The sequence below is a fragment of the Mauremys mutica genome, chromosome 11 (assembly GCF_020497125.1).
Source record: "Mauremys mutica isolate MM-2020 ecotype Southern chromosome 11, ASM2049712v1, whole genome shotgun sequence".
Taxonomy (NCBI): Eukaryota; Metazoa; Chordata; order Testudines; family Geoemydidae; genus Mauremys; species Mauremys mutica.
The window spans coordinates 39,680,228-39,700,243 of record NC_059082.1 but is presented as its reverse complement, the minus strand read 5'-3'; the positions used below and the strand labels follow the sequence as shown (position 1 = coordinate 39,700,243).

At 48.0% G+C, this 20,016-nt stretch overlaps 1 protein-coding gene across 2 annotated transcripts in view; it reads right to left on the bottom strand.

The window, feature by feature from the left end:
- The window catches only part of LOC123344603 (mucosa-associated lymphoid tissue lymphoma translocation protein 1-like), a 91,809-nt gene that overhangs the window by 66,944 nt on the left and 4,849 nt on the right, over window positions 1–20,016 (bottom strand). The window contains exons 1-3 of one of the 2 annotated variants that reach the window (XM_044980994.1): window positions 12,239–12,569; window positions 9,364–9,478; window positions 1,724–1,842 (exon numbers count right to left, since the gene is read on the bottom strand). In XM_044980994.1, the coding sequence (XP_044836929.1) occupies window positions 1,724–1,842; window positions 9,364–9,373 (129 nt within the window). In that variant the 5' untranslated portion in view covers window positions 9,374–9,478; window positions 12,239–12,569. Of the gene's footprint in view, window positions 1–1,723; window positions 1,843–9,363; window positions 9,479–12,238; window positions 12,570–20,016 lie in introns of those variants that run through there. The other variant, XM_044980995.1, reaches the window with a different exon arrangement.

Sequence of the window (20,016 nt, the reverse complement as noted above, 5' to 3'; positions counted from 1 at the left end):
GCTGTGTAAGCAGTAGGGCAGGCTGAAGCAGCCCTGTCCCGGTGACAGAATGGATCAGAATGAGCTAGGAAGGCAGAGCATGCAGTCAAGTATTGCCAGGTAGGGAAATGGAGCTGAGATTCCCAGGCTGCATGGATGCATCCTGCTGGTTGCACTGCTGTGAATGCAGAGACGGGGGGGCTCCTATTCCTGCTCTCCTGTGTGTTTGTCAAACCTGTCCGAGCAGCAGGATTCATCCTAGCAAAGATGACTGAGCTAAACTGCCCCATTTAACTGGCTTCCTTTCCCGCACCAAGACGAGCATTTGGGGTGAGCATGGGACTGCACAACAAGCCTGCCTGAGGTGGATGTGAATGCCAAAGGGAAAGGTGTGCATGTGCGCATGTCTGCATGTTGGTGGATGGGGTTTGCAGGAAGAGTGGCTGTTTCCAATGTTTTAATCTGAAATCAGATGTTAATGGTAAGTGTAGCAGAGCAGCCCGCGGGGAGGGTGGAGCAAGCCCAGGCCCAAGAGGATGCAGTGTCACTGTTCCACCTGGTTCTCAGCACCTGTGCCTTGATCTGCTTTATCATCATCGCGGGCCTGATTTGCTGCTGTCTGGCCCCTTGTGTCACTTGATGCCTGTGCAGTCTCAGCCTCTTACCCCTGTGGCAGTGAGCAGCGGGGACTGGTTTGGGCGCTGTGCCCAGGGGGAGCGCTGACTCCAGATGCCAGGCAATGGAGAATCAGGCCCTGAGAGCAGAGACTCCCGGTCTCTTGTTACATGCCCAAGAGAAGAGGCTGCCATCCTGCAGTCACTAGGCCCACCAGTGAATCTTACTGTGCCTTGTCTCCTACCCTCCTACTTCCCCTGCACACACCTTTCTCTCCTCTAAGCTGGCTTGGTCCAGCTCTCGTTGCCCCTCCCCTGGAGGGCTATATCTTGTCCCCCTGGCTCCTCCTCCCTAAGTGACTTCACTGGCCCTGCTGTCCTTGGAGCTCTGCTGCCTCCCTTCCTCTCCCTGCTTCCTTGTTTGACTGCAATTACTGGGCCAATGCATTAATCCCTCTCAAGACACAGGCAACCGCCACCCCACCCCCAGCACTGCTCTCTGTTCTCCCAGTGCCTGCACATTCCTTCTCATCCCTCAGTCCCTCTCATTCCTCTTCAGCCCCTCCCTCTGTCACAGCCCACCAGTCTCTCCCTTGTGCTCAGTCTCCTTCAACCACACTGGCATCTTTTGCATTTGCTGACTCCACTGTCTCCGCTCCACCCCCAGGCTTTTACACTCCTCTGGCAAGCACCTCTTCCTGAGCTGAGCACCTCTGGAGAAATGCCAGCAGCTGGGGATTTCCCCCTCTGCTCTTTTCCCTCCAGTTCTGCTGCCTTCCTTGCTAAACAAATCTATTTCTCATTGAACTGCTCCTGCACCTCCAGCTACCAGCACCGTTTCTTCTACCTTCAGCTCCCGGTCCAACCCTCTGCCCCTCTCTGTTCTCTACCAGCTTCCTTACAGACAGTGCTAGCACAAACATTTTCCCTCAGCCCCTGCACATGGCCCCTGGATCCAGCCCACTCCCCACTCTTGGCCACTCAGTCTTTCAGACATGGCAGCTTTGTACTGACAGGGCTGAGGGGGGGTTCTCTGCCCATCCGTGTAACTGATGCATGTGGCACAGTGGCTGGAGTGGGGAGGGGAGCCTCTGTCTTGCAGTCACAGATGTGCTTTCCCCAGGCCTTACCTGGCACTGGTAGAACCACTGGTACTGTAGGGAGGTGCAGGCTGTGGCCCTACATCGCATCGTGAGGGAGTAACCGACAGGGACGGAGGCGGAGGCCGGCTGCTCAGTGATCACAATAGCTAGAGAGAAGCAGATGCAGAGTGTTAATGGCAGCCAAGGGAACAGAGAGAGGAGCAGCAAAGTGGCCTGGTGCTCTGGGCCCTAAATATTCAACCTGTTTTCCCTGGAGTTGGATGGCCCAGCATGATGCAGGGTGTTCTTTTCCCAGGCCAATCTGTAGAGCTAGATTGAGCCCTGGCCCTGCAAGGGCTGGAAGGTGTTAGGCCTGAATAAAGATGTAGCACAAAACCAGTTGTGCCAACCTGACTAAAATCAGGCTAGCAGAGGTTTCTGGGAAAACCCAGAGTGAAATACTGACAGGCAGAATTGTCTCACAAAGCCCTGGGAAAGAGCAAGATAAGTGAGGGGGCTGATGCCAGCTGTGTTGTGTTAAGACACAGTGTTTGAAGGACCGATAAGAAACACAAGCATCTCACAGTTCTGACTAACTCCCTGGTTTAGTGTTCGGTGTGTTTTTAACTCCCTCACATTCCTAACCTTTGGCGCTTGTTGAGATATTAACAATTCAATATTGTAGAGACTAGGCATGCGTATATATTAAAAGGTGTCTAATTTCTAGTTGTTAGACAAAGGGGGTGGATTGCTCTAGTGAATGATCTATGACGTAATAAAACTGTCTATATAAGCTAATACTAAGCTGTAAAGAGGGGGCTGGTTCTTTTCGGATACGAGCTGTTCTTTACTGATACGTGCACTTATCAATAAAGAACTTTTGATCGGACCTTGCTGGTGTTGCCTGGTCTCTCTGCGGTCAGACAACGAACTTCGCTGTTGGGGTTCGAGTCCCCGACATCTTTGGCGACCACGAAGGGACTTTGTCTGACTCTCCGGCGGGGGATCAGACTTTGAGGCAACGCAGCGCGCATCCTCTGATTTAGAGGAGCCTTGCCTGGTAATCTGATCTCTGCGTCGGCGATAAGGCGAGTTCTGTGAACCAGCTGAAGCTCGTAGAAATCCAGCAACATCCACCTACCCGTTGAGTAGGGTTAAGGTTGCCTGGGTTAGAGTCCCAGTGCAGATTGTTGGGGTTAGAGTCCCTGACAACTTAGGTCTGGGTTAGAGTCCCAGTCCAGGTCTGGGTTAGAGTCCCAGTCCAGGTTTGCACAGGATCCAAGTAGTCTGGGTTAGAGTCCCAGCCTGGGTTTGAGTCCCAGTCCAGGTGTTCGAGTCCCCTGGAGAGGTAAGTGAGCGCTCGACGCGGGAGGTGGGGGTTAGAGTCCCTTTACCTTGACGCGGGGAAGAGGGGTTAGAGTCCCCTTACAAAATGGAACAATTTGGCAGTAAGTGCCTGGGGGACGCCCCATTGTCTCTAATACTTAAAGATTGAAAGAAGATTTCTGGAACCAGGTAGCTTTTGGAGCTGTATGTTTAAAGCTGTATGGAGAGCTCTTGTAAAAATCCCCCAGCATATGCCCCAGAGCCACACTGGGAGGAAGACTGTCTGTGGGGACGTCTGTCTCTCTTGGGTTCACGCCATCTGAATTTATTGACTGTGCAGCAAGATATGATGCATCGTGGTAATAGGAAATAATGGCCTTGGTGTGTGTGTGTGTGGAAAATGGGGGAGGGACAGTCTAAATATTCCACCTCACCCCCTAAGGGTACCCCAGCATGTTACATGTACGTACATTATGGTCTTAAAACCTGCAGGTATTTAAAGAATTGGAATCTTTACACGCGTGAAAATCTATCTAAACAATGCCCATTAGAAGGTACCTTCAATCTAGATAAGATCATATATCTCAAAGGAGCTTTTAATCACCAAAGAAAAGTCTCTGACACAGTGTGAGCAATTTGTCTAGGAACGGGTTAATTTGAAATTCAGCTTGCCTTGGTGAAACTGGAGAAGCCACGGGCTGGAATCTGAACTGAACTCTCTAAAAGAGACACTGCAGGAGATTCCAGGGTGTAAAAAACAGCTCTCCCAAGAGCAGAAGCATGTTGGAAATTCTGGACAAGCTGTATACAGGATAATCTCCCGTCTGCCTATTCCCCTTCTCTGAACGTTATACAGATGTGGCCAGTTTGGACATGTGTGAGTATTAAAGTGGCTTAAGGGTTAAAGTATTCATGGTCTTCCTGCGTAATGTGGGAGTGTTCCCAACACTCTTCATTGTTGTTTTATTATTTTTAATTAAGCTTTAAAATTTGATTATATGGTGTGTTTCCCCAACGTCCTGCAGTAGATAAATTGGTAACAGATTTGTCACAGTTTGGTGAGCAATTGAGAATAGGGGAGCCCTATAGAATTTACACCATCTATCTGTTTTACCTTTGTTATTTTGTGTTTCTTTTGTTTGGTACTGTTAGTGTTATATGTTGAGGATTGCATGATTAAAGGTGAGCCTACTCTCAGCTGCAGTAAGTCTGAGAACTGAAGAGGGGTTTAGCATTTTTCTCTCCACCCACTGGTTGACCGGAAGGGTGGCAGGTGGATCTACCCCCAGTCGTAGCAGGACTGGGCAATAGAGTAGTTGGAGAAAAGGGACGAGATGTGTACTTGATAACTAGAATTGAGCCAATTAAGAGCATGGAACATGAACCAGGCGGCGCAACTCAAACCTGCGCCCAGGGCAAGTTGCAGGCCTTGAGACAGGATTTCCAGTTAGAAAAGGAAGCCCTGGCTAAGCAAGTACCAGTCCTTCAGGGACTTGTTAAAATTTAACCATTTGTGCTCAGCATATGTTGTAACAGCAGTGTGTTTTGCTACAAGAGGAAATTAAATAGTTCAACGCCCCAGTGGGCCATGTGTTTTGCCCAGGTGGCAAGCCTCACAGGGGAGGACTCGAGTAGTTTTTGTGAGTAGAAATGTTTTTAGGGAAAGGACCAGAAGGGTGGGGGGCTACTTAAAAAGCCCACCCTCCTAGCTAACTGGTAGTGCAATACGTTGGTACCCATGGAAAGAAACGGTTCAGAAAAAAAAAAAAAAAAAAAGGATCGGGCCCAGGCGGCCAGGCAACAGACAGAGAGCTTGGAGAACAGGTTGGAAACTTTTTAGGGTGTAGTGAAAAAAAAAAACAAGAACGGAGTAAGTAAGTATACACATAGGGGGTTCAAATACTTAGAAGAATATTTGGCATGGTGATCTGAGTTGGTAAGTGGTTGTTGAAAGGACAAGCATGTGATTTAAGGCACAGTGAAAAGTTAACTCTATAGTTTGCTGGAGGGAACAGCAGTTGAATTTTGTAAAATGTACTAAAGTAAAAAGTTCTTGGTGTCTTTGAAATGTTTGTAAATAAATTCAGGCAAAGAAATTATTAGATTGCAATCATTGGCTATGAACAATTTTGTTAAATTAGCTGAAGAATGTATACCGTGCTATGTAATTAAAATTGTATTAGGCTCTAAGAGCACTGTGAGTGCTGATGTTTTCTTTCAGTGTTTACAAGCAGGAGTTACAAGTAAAAAGTGAGCCAGCAAGCATCTGTATTAATGCAAATTAATCTAATTAATATGGGTAATTCCCTTGTTTTGCCTAAAATCAACAAGAGTATTTGTATATTTTTAGTAATGATTGCCTGCCCAGAAGAGGTAGACTTCTGTTTTGTCTTTTCAGATAATCAGAGAACACTGATGCCCGGCTGAACAGCATTCAACGTACCAATGATTTGCTGGCACAGTAAAAATTGTGTTTTGTGTTCTATGTTCTGTCTTGTGGTGTATGTCTTGTGGCCAAAAATTGATGTGTTTAATATTTTAATATGGGATGGGTCTGATTTAAAATCAAGCAGCAGTGTTGGATTAAAATGCAGATATTTGTTTTGTTCAACTTAGAATACAAAGTGTTTGGATACATCAGCAAAAATGTGATATACTAAAGTCTTATACATTTTCTTAAGTAAGAGAAAGATACTACCTTGGCCAAAACTTTTAATTGACAATTGTTATTGAAATTTGCATATTAACAGTCTTTGAAAGCAAGGACATGGAAAGTTTAACCCACTCCCCATATTGTACATGGAGATCCTTCTGGCTACCTCAGACTTCTAGCCAAGAGGCTGGGGATGGTGGGACAGCTATTGGACTACAGTTTGTATTAAATGAACTCATCGAAGTGGGTGTGCTTGTCTTGGTTTGTTGTTCTCAAGTTCTCTGTAATAACATTATTTTAGTGAAATGGTATATGTGGCATATAGTAGATAAGACTAATGTACTGTAAAACAGCAATGTGTATTGTTCATTGTTAACAAACGGTACATAAGTAAAAAGTAAAAGTTTCTTTTGTAGGTTACAAAAAAAAAAAAAAAAAAAAAAAAAAAAACAGCCGAGGAGGGAAAACGAAAGGACAAGTTGACTGAGAAAAAAATAGTTAACATGCTTGGTTTAAAGATGAGACGTCAAGGACACTCCTCACAGCTAAGACTTGGCTAACCCTCAAAAGGAACAAGGGGGGGACTTAAATTTGCCCATGCAGCTATAAAATTTGTAAAATCTGCAAAGACACTAATGCAATGTGTTAGGTTTTTTTTTCTCACAGGTAAAGAAGAAACAACCCAAAGATCCTAGCAGCCTGCCCCTCCTTGGAACCAGGAGACTGGGTCTACATACAGATCCATCAACGAAAGACTGCCTTGGCTCCATGCTGGAAAGGCCCGTATTGAGTCCTGCTGTCTACCAACACTGCTGTGAAGTGCCAAAGACTAACTGCTTGGACCCAGGATTCTCACTGCAAAAAAGACCCCTCCACATCAGAAGAATTTTCCTATTGATGATTCGCCTATTCTTTCTTCTAGTTCTACTGTGCTTCTGGACAGCAGGGAAGAAGGACAAGGTAACGTACTGGTAACCTTTCCCTTGTCCACTGACAGACCAACTGTGCCTTTAGACTTTTATAGAAAAAGCACAGCTATTACAGGGTGATATGTGCTGGAAACCTCTCCCCTGTAGGATGCTAAACCACAATTGTTTTGGGAAAGAAGAAGAAACACTCACTCCACTGACATTGCCAAAGTCCAGGAATTCCTGACTAAAAAGAACATTAAGAACTGACCCTGGTGAAGAAACAAACAATTACACACTGGCAGGAAGAAATTTGTGGGACTTATATTTGGAACTGTGGTATTAATTGGATTTTGGGGTTTATTCTACAGGCTGCGCCCTGTGTTTTGGATAAATCCTTCAGCATGTATTGCCTCCCTCATTGCATTTTGAATAACATTGTCCTTATCCAGTTTTCAGATCGCTTTTACATACCCAGATTGCTCACAAGGGGCTGCCATTAGATTAGCACAACAGAGGGCCTGGGTTATTTCCTCTGGAAAGAAAGAGGATTGACCAAATCCCTGTGGTCTAGGGGCCAATGGTACACAGCCATTTGGAATATTCTTAAAGGCCAAGAATGTGATAAGAAATTGGGCCGACTAGAAAAGGCCAATAGCCTTATTTTTGCAGCTCAGCTATCTTCAGTACAGGCTGGAGTTGTTGAGTGACATGTCATTTCCACCCTTAGTTCTATGACCCAGAAGTTACTGACAGGGATGGTATTGAATATCACTGAGGCTGGGAAGGCATTGCAGTGGGATCTAGTATGTTTAAATTGATCCTGACCACTGGACTAGGCCCACTGCCCTTACAGACACGTCAGGAGTACCATCTGATCTGTGGTCATGCAAACATACTTGGACACTTTCTGGATGAAAGTGTGGATATTCATAGTGCTACTTCCAAGCATATGGACCAGTTAGGGTGGGTGTAGCTTTCACATACCGAATCCTGCTGGGTCCATGGGGAGGATGCATGTGGGACTGAATTGTTTACCGAGACATCTGGGACATTAGACCCCTTGGTATACCTACCTGATTTATAGTCAGTGCCCCAGACCAATGAACTGTTACCTCTGAAGGCGATTTGTAGCTTCGTCTGCAACTGAAGAAACCGTAACCCGGTTGTGCCCTGCCAAGCAGTACTTTGTTGTCCCAAGAGTCCCGTTGGTCCTCTAGGGACAAAGGGGGGATTGTTAGGCCTGAATAAAGATGTAGCACAAAACCAGTTGTGCCAACCTGACTAAAATCAGGCTAGCAGAGGTTTCTGGGAAAACCCAGAGTGAAATACTGACAGGCAGAATTGTCTCACAAAGCCCTGGGAAAGAGCAAGATAAGTGAGGGGGCTGATGCCAGCTGTGTTGTGTTAAGACACAGTGTTTGAAGGACCGATAAGAAACACAAGCATCTCACAGTTCTGACTAACTCCCTGGTTTAGTGTTCGGTGTGTTTTTAACTCCCTCACATTCCTAACCTTTGGCGCTTGTTGAGATATTAACAATTCAATATTGTAGAGACTAGGCATGCGTATATATTAAAAGGTGTCTAATTTCTAGTTGTTAGACAAAGGGGGTGGATTGCTCTAGTGAATGATCTATGACGTAATAAAACTGTCTATATAAGCTAATACTAAGCTGTAAAGAGGGGGCTGGTTCTTTTCGGATACGAGCTGTTCTTTACTGATACGTGCACTTATCAATAAAGAACTTTTGATCGGACCTTGCTGGTGTTGCCTGGTCTCTCTGCGGTCAGACAACGAACTTCGCTGTTGGGGTTCGAGTCCCCGACAAAGGGAAGGGTGGTGACCGGATCCCTCCCTCATCTTGTGCCCCACGCAGTTCTTGACCTTGAGATGCCATAGATGCCTGGGTGAGAAGCTACCTCCACGGGGGTAGGCTGGGGCCCTGGACTCCTCCCTCTCTGTACCACTTCACTCAGTTGGCCAGGCACATGATGCTGCACCATCTGAAGGGTGCTCCTGCACTGTGCTGAGAAGCTCTGGAAGGGGCTGTGTCCATCTGCTCAGGCTGATGCTCCTCACCTGTAGAACTGCTGGTATGCCTTCTCAGCAGCTGGGGTCTGACATGTTGCCATCACCACTTTTACAGTGTTTATACCTATGGGCCACAGCGCCCAGAGCTCTACAGTTTGTATATTGATCTTTTGAACAGTAGGATACACTGCAACTGCACATCGAGTGTCGTTAATAAAGATGGCCTGCAGAAATGCTCCATTACATCTGGCTAATTAGCAGAGCACCATACAACAGCTCTCCTGGAAGCACCAGTGGTGGCTCCATCATTAAGGGTCAGTTAAGTTTTGGGAGAAAAACAACAGTAGCATCAACCCCAAACATTCAAAAATCATGAGTCAAGCCCCAGAAAACATGAGATGATCTTAAATATTGTGAGATTTCAACAAAACACATTCAGTGTTATTTTTCTTTGCTTTCTAGTGTTGGAGCATTCCTGGCTCGCATTGTCCAGCTTTTCTCTGCAAACCCGGGGGGTAGAAACTTGGTTTCTTGTTTTAAATGGAACCTGAAATTCTCCCATAATCACATGATTCCAGCAGCTGGGGCTATGGGAAAAGCGCCAAAGAGTGTGACCCACAGTTGTGTGCCACACCTGCAGCACGGCAATACAGATGTGTATTTAAACTCATTTGTTGCGCTTTGGGGGTGGGCAGAAGAGAAAAATAGCTACTCTGGATCACAGTGAAGGGAGCCCTATCCCCTGAAGATGGTTGAGCGCTGCTCACCTTTTGGCATTGCTTAATCAGCAGCTTGGTCTTCCACGGGCATAGGCACGAGGCTGGCGTCAGCAATTAAGCGCCTCACTCCCTGGCCACTTTCCCGCTAGGAAGCAGCACCTCCCTGGAAAGAGGCAGAGGGTCTTTGTGAGAAAGGAAACTTCTGGCCCACATGCCAGCATATCAAAGCAGAGAGGCAGCTGGCTGTTGCCATGTTACCCAACACAAAGGGCCCACAGGCCAACTGTGCACCATGGGGTCCTTAGTAACCTGCTCATAGATTGTTCCTTTGGTGGCCTGTTGCTGCAGCAGCATGCTGGGGTAACAAAAGCAGATGCATGCTCCCTCTACCCTCACCCCACCCCCAGGCAGGAGAAGGTAGAACAGGGGCAGGTGAGGGGCACTGCAGGATGTCAGGGGCCTTAGCTTTCCTGGGTGGGGAGTGTGCTGTGCTTGGAGGGTGGGGCAATGGGGTGAGTTGGAAATGTGCCAGGGTGGGGGATTGGGGAACCCAGAAATGGGGGGCTGAGAGCAGCCAGGGCTCCCCAGAGCTGTGCCCAGCTAGGGAGGGGGCACCAGAGCTGTGCAGAGGGAGAGGGGCCTGGGCCTGTGCTCTCCCAGGGGAGTGGAGAGGCTGCCTGATATCTGCCAAGGGGAGCAGATGCTAAAGGAGGGTTGGTAATTTTGGAGCTTGGACAGAGGGACGTCAGGGAACCATTCAAAGAAGTGGGCTGGGTAGTCAGGGCTTCCTTCCCCCTGCTCATCCCCCCATAGCCTTGCTTCTACCCCCATTTCCCTCCCCACAATCTCTGCCCTGCCCCCCCTCTCCGCTCAGCTCCGTCCCTCTGCCATTCACAGACCTCAACAGGACAAGCCCTGGAGGACTGGAAGCCAGGACTCCCTGCTGCCCCGCCTGTTCCCCTCCCCCTTTGTTTCCTCCACCCTGCAATATAGGGTCAGAGTCCAGCTGAGAGGGATGGGGGGCTACAAAGGAGTCAGATGCAGCTCCCCAGTCCCAGGTCCGTTTTGTCTGATCTGTGGAGTAGTTTAGAGCAGCCGTACTGCACCGGCACTTCAGCCACATCCCTGACACGCTCACTGTGCCGGGGTGTCTGCTGCTGGCAGATCTCCTGGTTTACCCACACCACATACTGCCATGAGGGCACAGTCTGCGTGGCAGGTGAGGGCTGGTCGGATATGGTAGCAGTGATAACAGCTTTCAGGAAGATGCAGTGGAGTGGGGAACTCCCTGGTTTCAGAGGAAGCTCTCCAGGGAAGTGTGTGGCTCAGTGTGACATGAGCAGCAATGTGACGATAACAGTGGTTGCTGCCGGTAGCACCACAGATCCACGTGGCATGTTCCAGGAGTAGAAATACACAGAAATCTCTTATTCATTGACGATTTTGGTACATTTCTCAAAACTCCCATTTGGCCCAACCCGACAAATCCAAGCGGCAGGGATAAATTGTGAGGGCTGCCCTGGCCTCTCTAGGTGCACCCCTTCCACCAACACTCCCAGGGCGCGGGGTGGAGAACCCCAGCATAGACTCTGAGCTTCAGCCTCACATTCACATTTGAATCTTACTAAAGCCCAGATCCCAGCTGTGCTCAGCACTGCGTCCATAGGAAGCAAATCCTCTGTCTTTGGCATTGTGGCTTTTAACATATGAAATTTACCAGGAGAACTGTAAGCCTCACTGTAGGATAAGTCTTGCCAGGGGCATCACCTCATTAAGGTACTCAGATGCTATGGTGCTGGGCCCACAGCAAGTACCTAGCCAGATCACACATGCATATGAAACAAACGATGGCCCTGATCCTGCAAATATAAAAGCATGTGAATAACTTGACACACTGGAATAGTCTCAGTGAACTCAAAGGGACTATGTACATGTACATGAAATTACTGGTGAGCCTAGAGGTTTGCAAGGTTGTGACTTATGGATGGGCCTTACTCAAGCTGCTTTCTTGAACCTCTACAACTCTTTTGCGTATGTTGAGAAAATAAAATCTTTAGTGTTTGGGATCCTTCTAATCTGTAGGACTGTTACTTTACCACCGCCTGTAATTTGCTCTAGACCAGGGGTAGGCAACCTATGGCATGCATGCCAAAGGCGGGATGCAAGCTGATTTTCAGTGGCACTCACAGTGCCTGGGTCCTGGCCACCAGTCCGGGGGGCTCTGCATTTTAATTTAATTTTAAAGGAAGCTTCTTTAACATTTAAAAAACCTAATTTACTTTACATACAAAAATAGCTTAGTTATATATTATAGACTTATGGAAAGAGACCTTCTAAAAACATTAAAATTGCTGGCACGCGAAACCTTAAATTAGAGTGAATAAATGAAGACTCGGCACACCACTTCTGAAAGGTTGCCGACCCCTGCTCTAGACAATGCCAGGTGGCATGGGTAGCTGAAAGAAACATTGCTTTAGCTGGTTATAAAATCCTAAGAATAATATTTAAAACCAGACCTGTAGGTTTCGCCCTGCCTCAGGCCCCGGCAGAACATGTGTGACGCTGGTTCCACCCAATAAATGAAAGTATCATTTCTCATATATTAATGCTTTCACATCCCTTTTAAGGCTCAGAAGATACCAGCATTCAGCCTCCTGTTAGATGTGCAGCTTCAAAACTTTTCTAGAGGAGCCCAGATACCCCATTCAGCCCTTTGGCAGAAAGACAGAGTCTTGTGACTGTCACCAAGTCAGAACAAAGCAAACTCTAGCTTAGCTGGCAGTTTCCAGGATGGCAGGCTGCATGGGGGATCATGGAAATCTCCTTTGTGCCTCTTTCTACCTTCACCACAAAAGAAAATAAAAAGACCCACAGATGTCAAAAAGGACAGTGATTCCCCTGGGGAAAACACCAGGGAACTTACCAGGTGTTCGGCTTCGTAACCTGCGGGAGAGCCACTTCGCAACCTGCTGCTCAGAAAGTTCCTGGCTGTACAGTGATCCAGCACTTCCTCATTTCTGCAGTGGTTTGGTGAGGAGTCTCACACCAGCACAACAGGCTGAGTCACTAGCCAATCCCAAAACAAGTCCAAGCCCTGAAAGTGAAACTGGGGAAAAACTTCTCTGAGTGCAAGTGAGTCTCCTCCCTCCTGGTGAGTCTGAGACATGTGAGCTGAGGAAACAGATCTGCTACCAGCACTGGTCCCACACAAGCAGAGATCTCAGCATAGGCAAGGTGAACAAATCTTCCTGCCAAAGGCTTCCCTGGAAGGGGACTTCCCAGACAGCATGACAGCCTGCCTATGAATCAGCTCTCAGATTTCCTTCCTCCAGTATTTCTTAAAGGAGCAACAGCAGCCATTAGTCATAGTACTGCTCCTTTCTCTTCACAACCGTTACACGTTCATCCTCTCTGCTGTTCCTGCCCACCACAAACAGCTGCCCTGTAGCTAAGCCAGCATTGCTGCCAGATAATCAGGTTAAACGGGGGGAAACCATCATCTCTCTTCTTAAAGTACTTTTATTTTGCAGCTTTTGGAGTGTGTGGATTCAGAAAAGGGATGGGAGAGGCCAAGCCAGAAAAAGAACCAGAGACAGCTGCATCATACTTTTCCCTAAGAATCATGGGAACATCAAAGGGAAGCATGAATCACCAGAATCTGGAGATGATTCAGGAACTAGTTGTGACTACGGCTAGTTTAAAGCAATCAGGGGCCATAGGCTCCTCCAAAAATGGGATGCCCCATAGCTCTGCTCCTCCAGCCCAGACTTGGTTGTGGTCTCACACACCTCCTTTGGAGGGCTGGTGGAAGGGGACCTCCTTCCCCCGAGAGAAACAGAGGCAGGAACAGGGGAGGCCCTCAGTGTTTATTCCAGCTGCCAGGGCATATCTGCCGGGGAAGATGAGCCATCTGCTGCACTCTTTCTCTCCTGCCACACAGAGTCCTGTGCTGGGGTGATGCTGCTGGTGGGGCTGTCCAGAGCAGTAGGCCTCAGAGTTAACACCCCCTCAGCGCTATTGTTTCAAGCTCTCTGCAGACTCGGGCAGATGCTACAGCAGTTACCTTCAGGCCATGTTGTCAAACGGTCTTTCCCAACCATAGGTGCTAGAAACTATTAAAAAATGAAACTGAGATGAGATGATGATGTAATCATGTCACTCCATGAGCTAGGGACCTAGTTATGCCTTAATCTGGCCCTGGTCTCAACCTCAGAATTAAGGGTAAGTTGAGTTGTTCAATTAAAGCAGGGATTCAACCTCTCAGCTAAGTATCCTCCCCAAATCCCAGCATTCACTCTTTGGGCACAGAATGAATTTTCTGAGAATTTGCAAGTTAATTAGCTAATTCATTTAGGAATTAAATTTCATTTTTAAATGGGTCTGTAAGGGAATTTAGCCCTCCATGTCAGTCTATTTTTTGTCCCAAATGATCTCAATAGCGGAATAACCGACTCCTCAAACTTCCCATGTAGTTACTGAAACTCTCTGAAATCCTGCCTGTAGGTTGTATCTGAAGAAACTTGATTGGAGTTACAACCAGAGTGAACATCTTAGTATATCTCATAGTTCGGATTGTAGCCGAGAGCCAGGGCTCTGTCAATAGCTCAGGTCTAGCTAATTTGCATACTGCAGTTCAATAAGTTGAAATGAGTCAGCTCCGTGAGCATATCAGAGTTGGGTTACTTGGCCCAAGCTGTCACCACTCCCAACAGTGCTGTGGCCACATGCTGGCTTCTGTAGCCCATCAGACAGAGTCCTGGTCTGAGGGGCTGGGTCAGGTTAACGGGATTGGGATTCTTCTGGGCAAGATGAACAGCGCTCTCGGACCACAGAGACATCAACAAGGGGCCACGAGTGGGAGGATATGGGTGTCCCCACTATGCCCTAATCTTTCAGCAATTCTGGGGAGACCATTCTGGTCCATCACTTTTTTGAACAAGTCCCTTCTCTGCCCATCTCATGATGACATCATGCAATGTAAGGATTGCCTGCAGAGGTGCCCATGAAATTAATAACCTGCACCCTTCAAACCCCCAGCCCCCTACCCATGCAACCCCTCGAAACCCTGCTGCCCACACCTGGCTTCCAAGCTCAAAATCCCTAGAACAAACCACAAGCCCTGATGCCTATGCCCATCCACCACACCAACAGTAAAAATTCCCATGCAAAGGGGAAGTAAGGTGGAAAATGCCTTGGCAGATCCAAGCTCTCCCCAGACTGGAGGAGACCATGCAAATGGTATTCCAAAACTGAAGGGAAAGCAACACTTTCTCATTATTGCCATGGAGACTTGAATTACTACAATAACTCCTTGTTCTGTTTCTCAGCTCCCCCAGATCCTGCACCTGACACCCCATGTCCCTCACAGCCCCAGCTTACAATAGCCTCTGCTTTCACTCTGCCTCGCTGCCCAGCCACATGCTCCAAGATGAATTCCAAGCAGGGTACAGCCAATCTATCTAGACATCAGTAAAGCATTTGATACAGCGCCAGAAGGGAATCCGTTAGTTGAGATAGAGAATATGGGGATTTGTACAAGAATTGGAAAGTGGGTATGGAACTAGCTAAAAGGGAGATGACAGTGGGTTGTGCTGAAAGGGAAATGATCAAGCTGCAGGGAGGTTACTAGTGGAGCTCCTCACGGCACTAGTCTATTAAAGAGCCGACGGATCTTTAATATTTTCATTAGTGACCTTAGCACAAAAAGCAGGAGTATGCTAATGAAATTTTCTGATGACACAAGGTGGGAAGGTGTTATCAACACAGAGAAGGGTCGTACAAGAAGAACTGGATGACCTAGAGGACTGAAATAAAAGAAATGGGGTGAAATGTAATAGAAGAAAGTGCAAGGTAATGCACCTGGAGACTAGTACCAATAATTTCTGTTAGAAGCTGAGGGCTCATCGTTTGGAAATGACACAGGAGGAGAAAAACCTGGGTGTATTAGTCTATGGCAGGATGATGATGAGTAAGGCTAAGATTTTGTTGTCATTATTTTTAGTAAAAGTCATGGACAGGTCACGGACAATAAACAAAAATTCACAGCCGGTGACCTGTCCCTGATTTTACTAAAAATTACTGGGGTCAGGGCTAAGTAGGGGAGAGGAATGGAGTGTGGGGGGACCATCTGGCCGAGCCCCCCGTCTTGATGGGGGTCACATCCCCGTTCCAACAGCCACAGTGGGGGGGCACAGCCATGGGGGCGCACAGTCCCTGCTGCTGCAGGACAGGGGTGTATGACCCCAGCTGCAACCCTGCCCAAGCTCCAGCGGCAGTCCTACGAAGCCTTGAGGGTCCCCTCTGCAGCCGCCAGGCAGGGTCGCATGGCCCCCACTGAAGCCCCCAGTGGAAGCTGCAGGGCTGGGGCGCAGTGGGGGGCACAGCCCCCGCTCCGGAGCTGGCCGCGGCTGTTGCATGGGGTGCACAGCGCCAGCTGTGGCTCCTGCCAAGCCCTGGCCATAGCCCTGGGAAACCGTGAGAGGAGCACACAGCCCCTGCTGCAGCCCCCAGCAGAAGCCACGGAGCTGGGACACAGCAGGGGACGCAGCCACGGGGAGTGCACAGCTCTTGCTCCAGAGCCAGCTGCAGCCCCTGGACGGGGGCTTACAGCCCAGCTGCAGCCGCCCCCCCACCCCCAAGCCACAGGGCAGGAGCTGAAGGGTACTAGTTCCAGTCCCAGATACAGGGCAGGGGTGCACTGTCGTGCCTCCAGCCCTGGCTTCAGCTGCTGACAGCTGAAGCGGAAGACGTCACAGAGGTCTGGTAAAGTCGTGGAATCTGTGACTGCTGTGCCCTCCGTGACTAAATCATAGCCTTAATGAGCCACCACCAATGTCATGGAGCAGTGAAAGAGGCAAATGCAATCCTAAAATGAATCAGGCAAGATATTTCCAGTGGAGATAGGAAAGTGTTATTACCATTGTACAATGGTACATCTGGAATTCTGTGTGCAATTCTGATCACCCATGTTCAAGAAAGTTGATTTCAAAATGAAACGGGTGCAGACAAGAGCTGCTAGGATGATCAGGGGAATGAAGAGTTTATATTGTCAGAGGAGGCTAAAAGAGCTGAAATTGGTTTAGCCTAGCAAAAGGAAAGCTAAGAAGACATCCGATTGATCTCTATGAATACATCAGGAGGGAACACCAGGGAGGGAGATGAGCTACCCAAAGCTAAAGGACAACACTGGCACAAGAACAAATACATATAAACTGGTCATGGGTAAACTGGGGCTGGAAATTAGAAGGTTTCTAACCATCAGAGTAGTGAGGTTCTGGAACATCCTCCCAGTAGGAGTAGTGAGGGCAAGAAAACTAACTGGTTTTAAAATGGAGCTTGACAAGGTTCCAAACAGGATTACATGACGGGTTGCAGGTGGGATTCAGTGAGTCATGAGGTCCCTTCCAGTTTGGTGTTCTGATGTTCTTATTTCACATGGGCAAGCAGTGTTGTAGTCATGCGAACAGCATGTATGTATTATTACAAGTCAAACAACCGCAGCAAATGCAGGAATCAGGGTGGCCTGCACAAGCAGGACTGCAGCAGGCATCTATATCTGTGTGATATGTCTCACACTGGCACTAGCAAAACTGTATATTCTGAAGCAAGCAAAACTAAAATACTGCTGGCATAGGGATAACATACAAAAACAACCATAGTCTCATGGTGCTAAAGAGTTAGGCTGCAGATTGCAGGGATGGGTGGGTGGAGTTGTTGCAAAGACACATCTATTTTATGCAACTGAATGGAACCAATAGCTCTGCATCCAGTTTATATTGGTTCAAATGTTGGTCCACTGTTGTGGAATGATGCAGGGGAAGTTTTCATTCAATAGAAACCTCAAATGGTCAGTCAGATTTCTGGGCAAGGCAAATGTTCCATGCCTACTCTGGTTGTTCAGTAATCTCCTCCAATCATTGATATGCTCATCTGTTTTCAGACAATGAAATATTTCTATGACCTAGGTGGATGGTTTTCTATCAGAGGTCTGGAACAACTTCTCTTTTCCGATTTAGGATCTCCAGCAGATTCACATCCTCCAATGCCACCATAGCCTGAAACAATTTAAAAATCAACAGCAATTTTCTGCTTCCCATCTCTTTCCCCCCAGGCCTGCAAAAGCCCTTGCCAGATCTGGCAAATGTGCCAAATCTGCCAGATAAAGGTACAGAAGACACTTGCCATTGTCTTGCTGGGAAGCAGGAACCCTGTCACGCAGCAGGCACCAAGTGAGGAGGTGTTGGGACAAAATTGAATGTGAGATAAAAGTTGCAATTTTTGCTTTGCTATGACACAGAGAGTGAAATGGAATTAACTTTTGTCCAGGAACAAAAAAATAATGTATTATCTCACTGCTTTCCAGGGCCCTCAACCCCAATGGAGAACAAGCTGCCCCAGCGGAAGTCACTTATGATGAGCCACGACTGCTGAATCTTTGCAGGAAGTGGCAAAGGAGCCAGCACAACCTGCTGCAGGAAATGCAAAGGGATTTTGCCAGGAGGTTGGACAGGCTTGGAACTGGAGCTGAAAAACTGGCCACAGCAGAGAAGATGCTGAAGAGGGAGGAGAAGATGGCAATGGACTACCTGCAACATGACTGAGAGATGAAGGGGAGAAACTGGGGAATGAAGGAAAGAGATAGGGAACAACATGGGAATGTTTGAGAAACTCTGAAATGCTTTCCCAAAAATCTCAGGATGCACCCACTATGAACTCAAGCCAGTCAAGGCCACTCCAGTTGCTTTGCTACCATGCTACTTACTATGCAATGCAGCCAATGGGGTACTCGGCATGGAGGCTGAGCCAGCCCATGCCTAATGGAGATGCACATGTAACACTGACAAGACACTAGTTATCAGCAGGCAGGATCAAACCTGAGATCTCTGGAGCTAAATGCATGAGCCTCTACTGCATGAGCTAAAAGCCACATTGCTCTTAGCTAAGGCTGTAGCAGACTCATTAATCTCTAAGTGGTCTCGGTGCCACTAGAGAGCACTACTTCTGCCCCCACTTTCCCTGCCAGCTTGGGACTTCAGAGCCCTGCCTGGCTGTGCCAGACACACTTGCCAGCCACAAACACAGACCCAGGTCTGAACCACGTCCCACAAACTGCAAGCTTAATTGAAAGCAGCTTAAGAAGTGTTCTTGTCTTTAATATTCAGATGTCCAAACTCCAAATAAATCTGTTTTACTCATAAATTGTTCGCCCTCTATAACACTGATAGAGAGATATGCCCCGCTCACTGGGGCAGACTGCAGTCTGTAATCCACTCATCACTGGCAAGGGGATTAGGACCTGCTGCCTTTGCCTATCTCTAGGCTGCCCCTCTGCAGCTCCAGTATCTTTTTTGGCCTTTTAGCAAGGTCTGCAGCCTGTGGTTTTACCAGGCTGGAGCTCCCTCCGCCGCCACCTCAGGTACCCTTCTCAGCTCCCAGGCAGCCCAGTCCTTCTCTCTCAGAAGCTGGAGAGAGAGTCTCTTCCAGTCTCTGGCCCTCAGCCCTCTTATAGGGCCAGCTGTGGCCTGACTGGGGCATGGCCCCACCTGTGGCTGCTTTCCCACAATCAGCCTAGCTTTTCCCCTGCCCCAGCCCTCTCCCAGGGCTGTTTTAAGCCCTTCAGGGCATGAGCAAGGTGACCACGCTGCTACAGAAGGCCACAAAAGTATTTGAAGAACAGCTAGCCAAAGACTCAAAAAGTAATAGCATTTTTTTAAAGTACATCAGAAGCAGGAAGCCTGCTAAATAACCAGTGGGGCCACTGGATGATCGAGATGCTAAAGGAGCACTCAAGGACGATAAGGCCATTGCAGAGAAACTAAATGAATTCTTTGCATAGGTCTTCACCGTTGAAGAGGTGAGGGAGATTCCCAAACATGAGCTATTCTTTTTAGGTGACAAATAAGAGGAGGTTTTAGAACAAATTAATAAACTAAACAGTAATAAATTGCCAGGACCAGATGGTATTCATCCAAGAGTTCTGAAGGAACTCAAATGTGAAATTGCAGGACTACTAACTGTAATAACATTTAAATCAGCTTCTGTACCAACCGACTGGAGCAGGGGCGGCTCTAGGTATTTTGCTGTCCCAAGCACGGCAGGCAGGCTGCCTTCAGCGGCTTGCCTAAGGGAGGTCCCCTGTCCTGCAGATTCGGTGGCACGCCTGCAGGAGGTCCAACGAAGCCGCAGGACCAGCGGACCCTCCACAGGCATGCCGCCAAAGGCAACCTGCCTGCCGCCCTCGCGGCGACCGGCAGAGCGCCCCCCGTGGCTTGCCGCCCCAGGCACACGCTTGGTGTGCTGGTGCCTGGAGCCACCTCTGGACTGGAGGATCGCTAATGTGATGCCAGTTTTTTAAAAGGGCTCCAGAAGTGACTCCAGCAATTACAGGCCGGTAAGCCTGATGTCAGTACTGGGGAAACTGGTTGAAACTATAGTAAAGAACAAAATTGTCAGACACATAGATGAACATAATTTGTTGGGGAATAGTCAACATGGTTTTTGTAAAGGGAAATCACGCCTCACCAATCTACTAGAATTCTTTTAGGTGGTCAACAAGTATGTGGACAAGGGCGATCCAGTGGATATAGTGTATTTAGATTTTCAGAAAGCCTTTGACAAGGTCCCTCACCAAAGGGTCTTAAGCAAAGTAAGCAGTCATGGGATAAGAGGGAAGGTTCTCTCATGGGTTGGTAACTGGTTAAA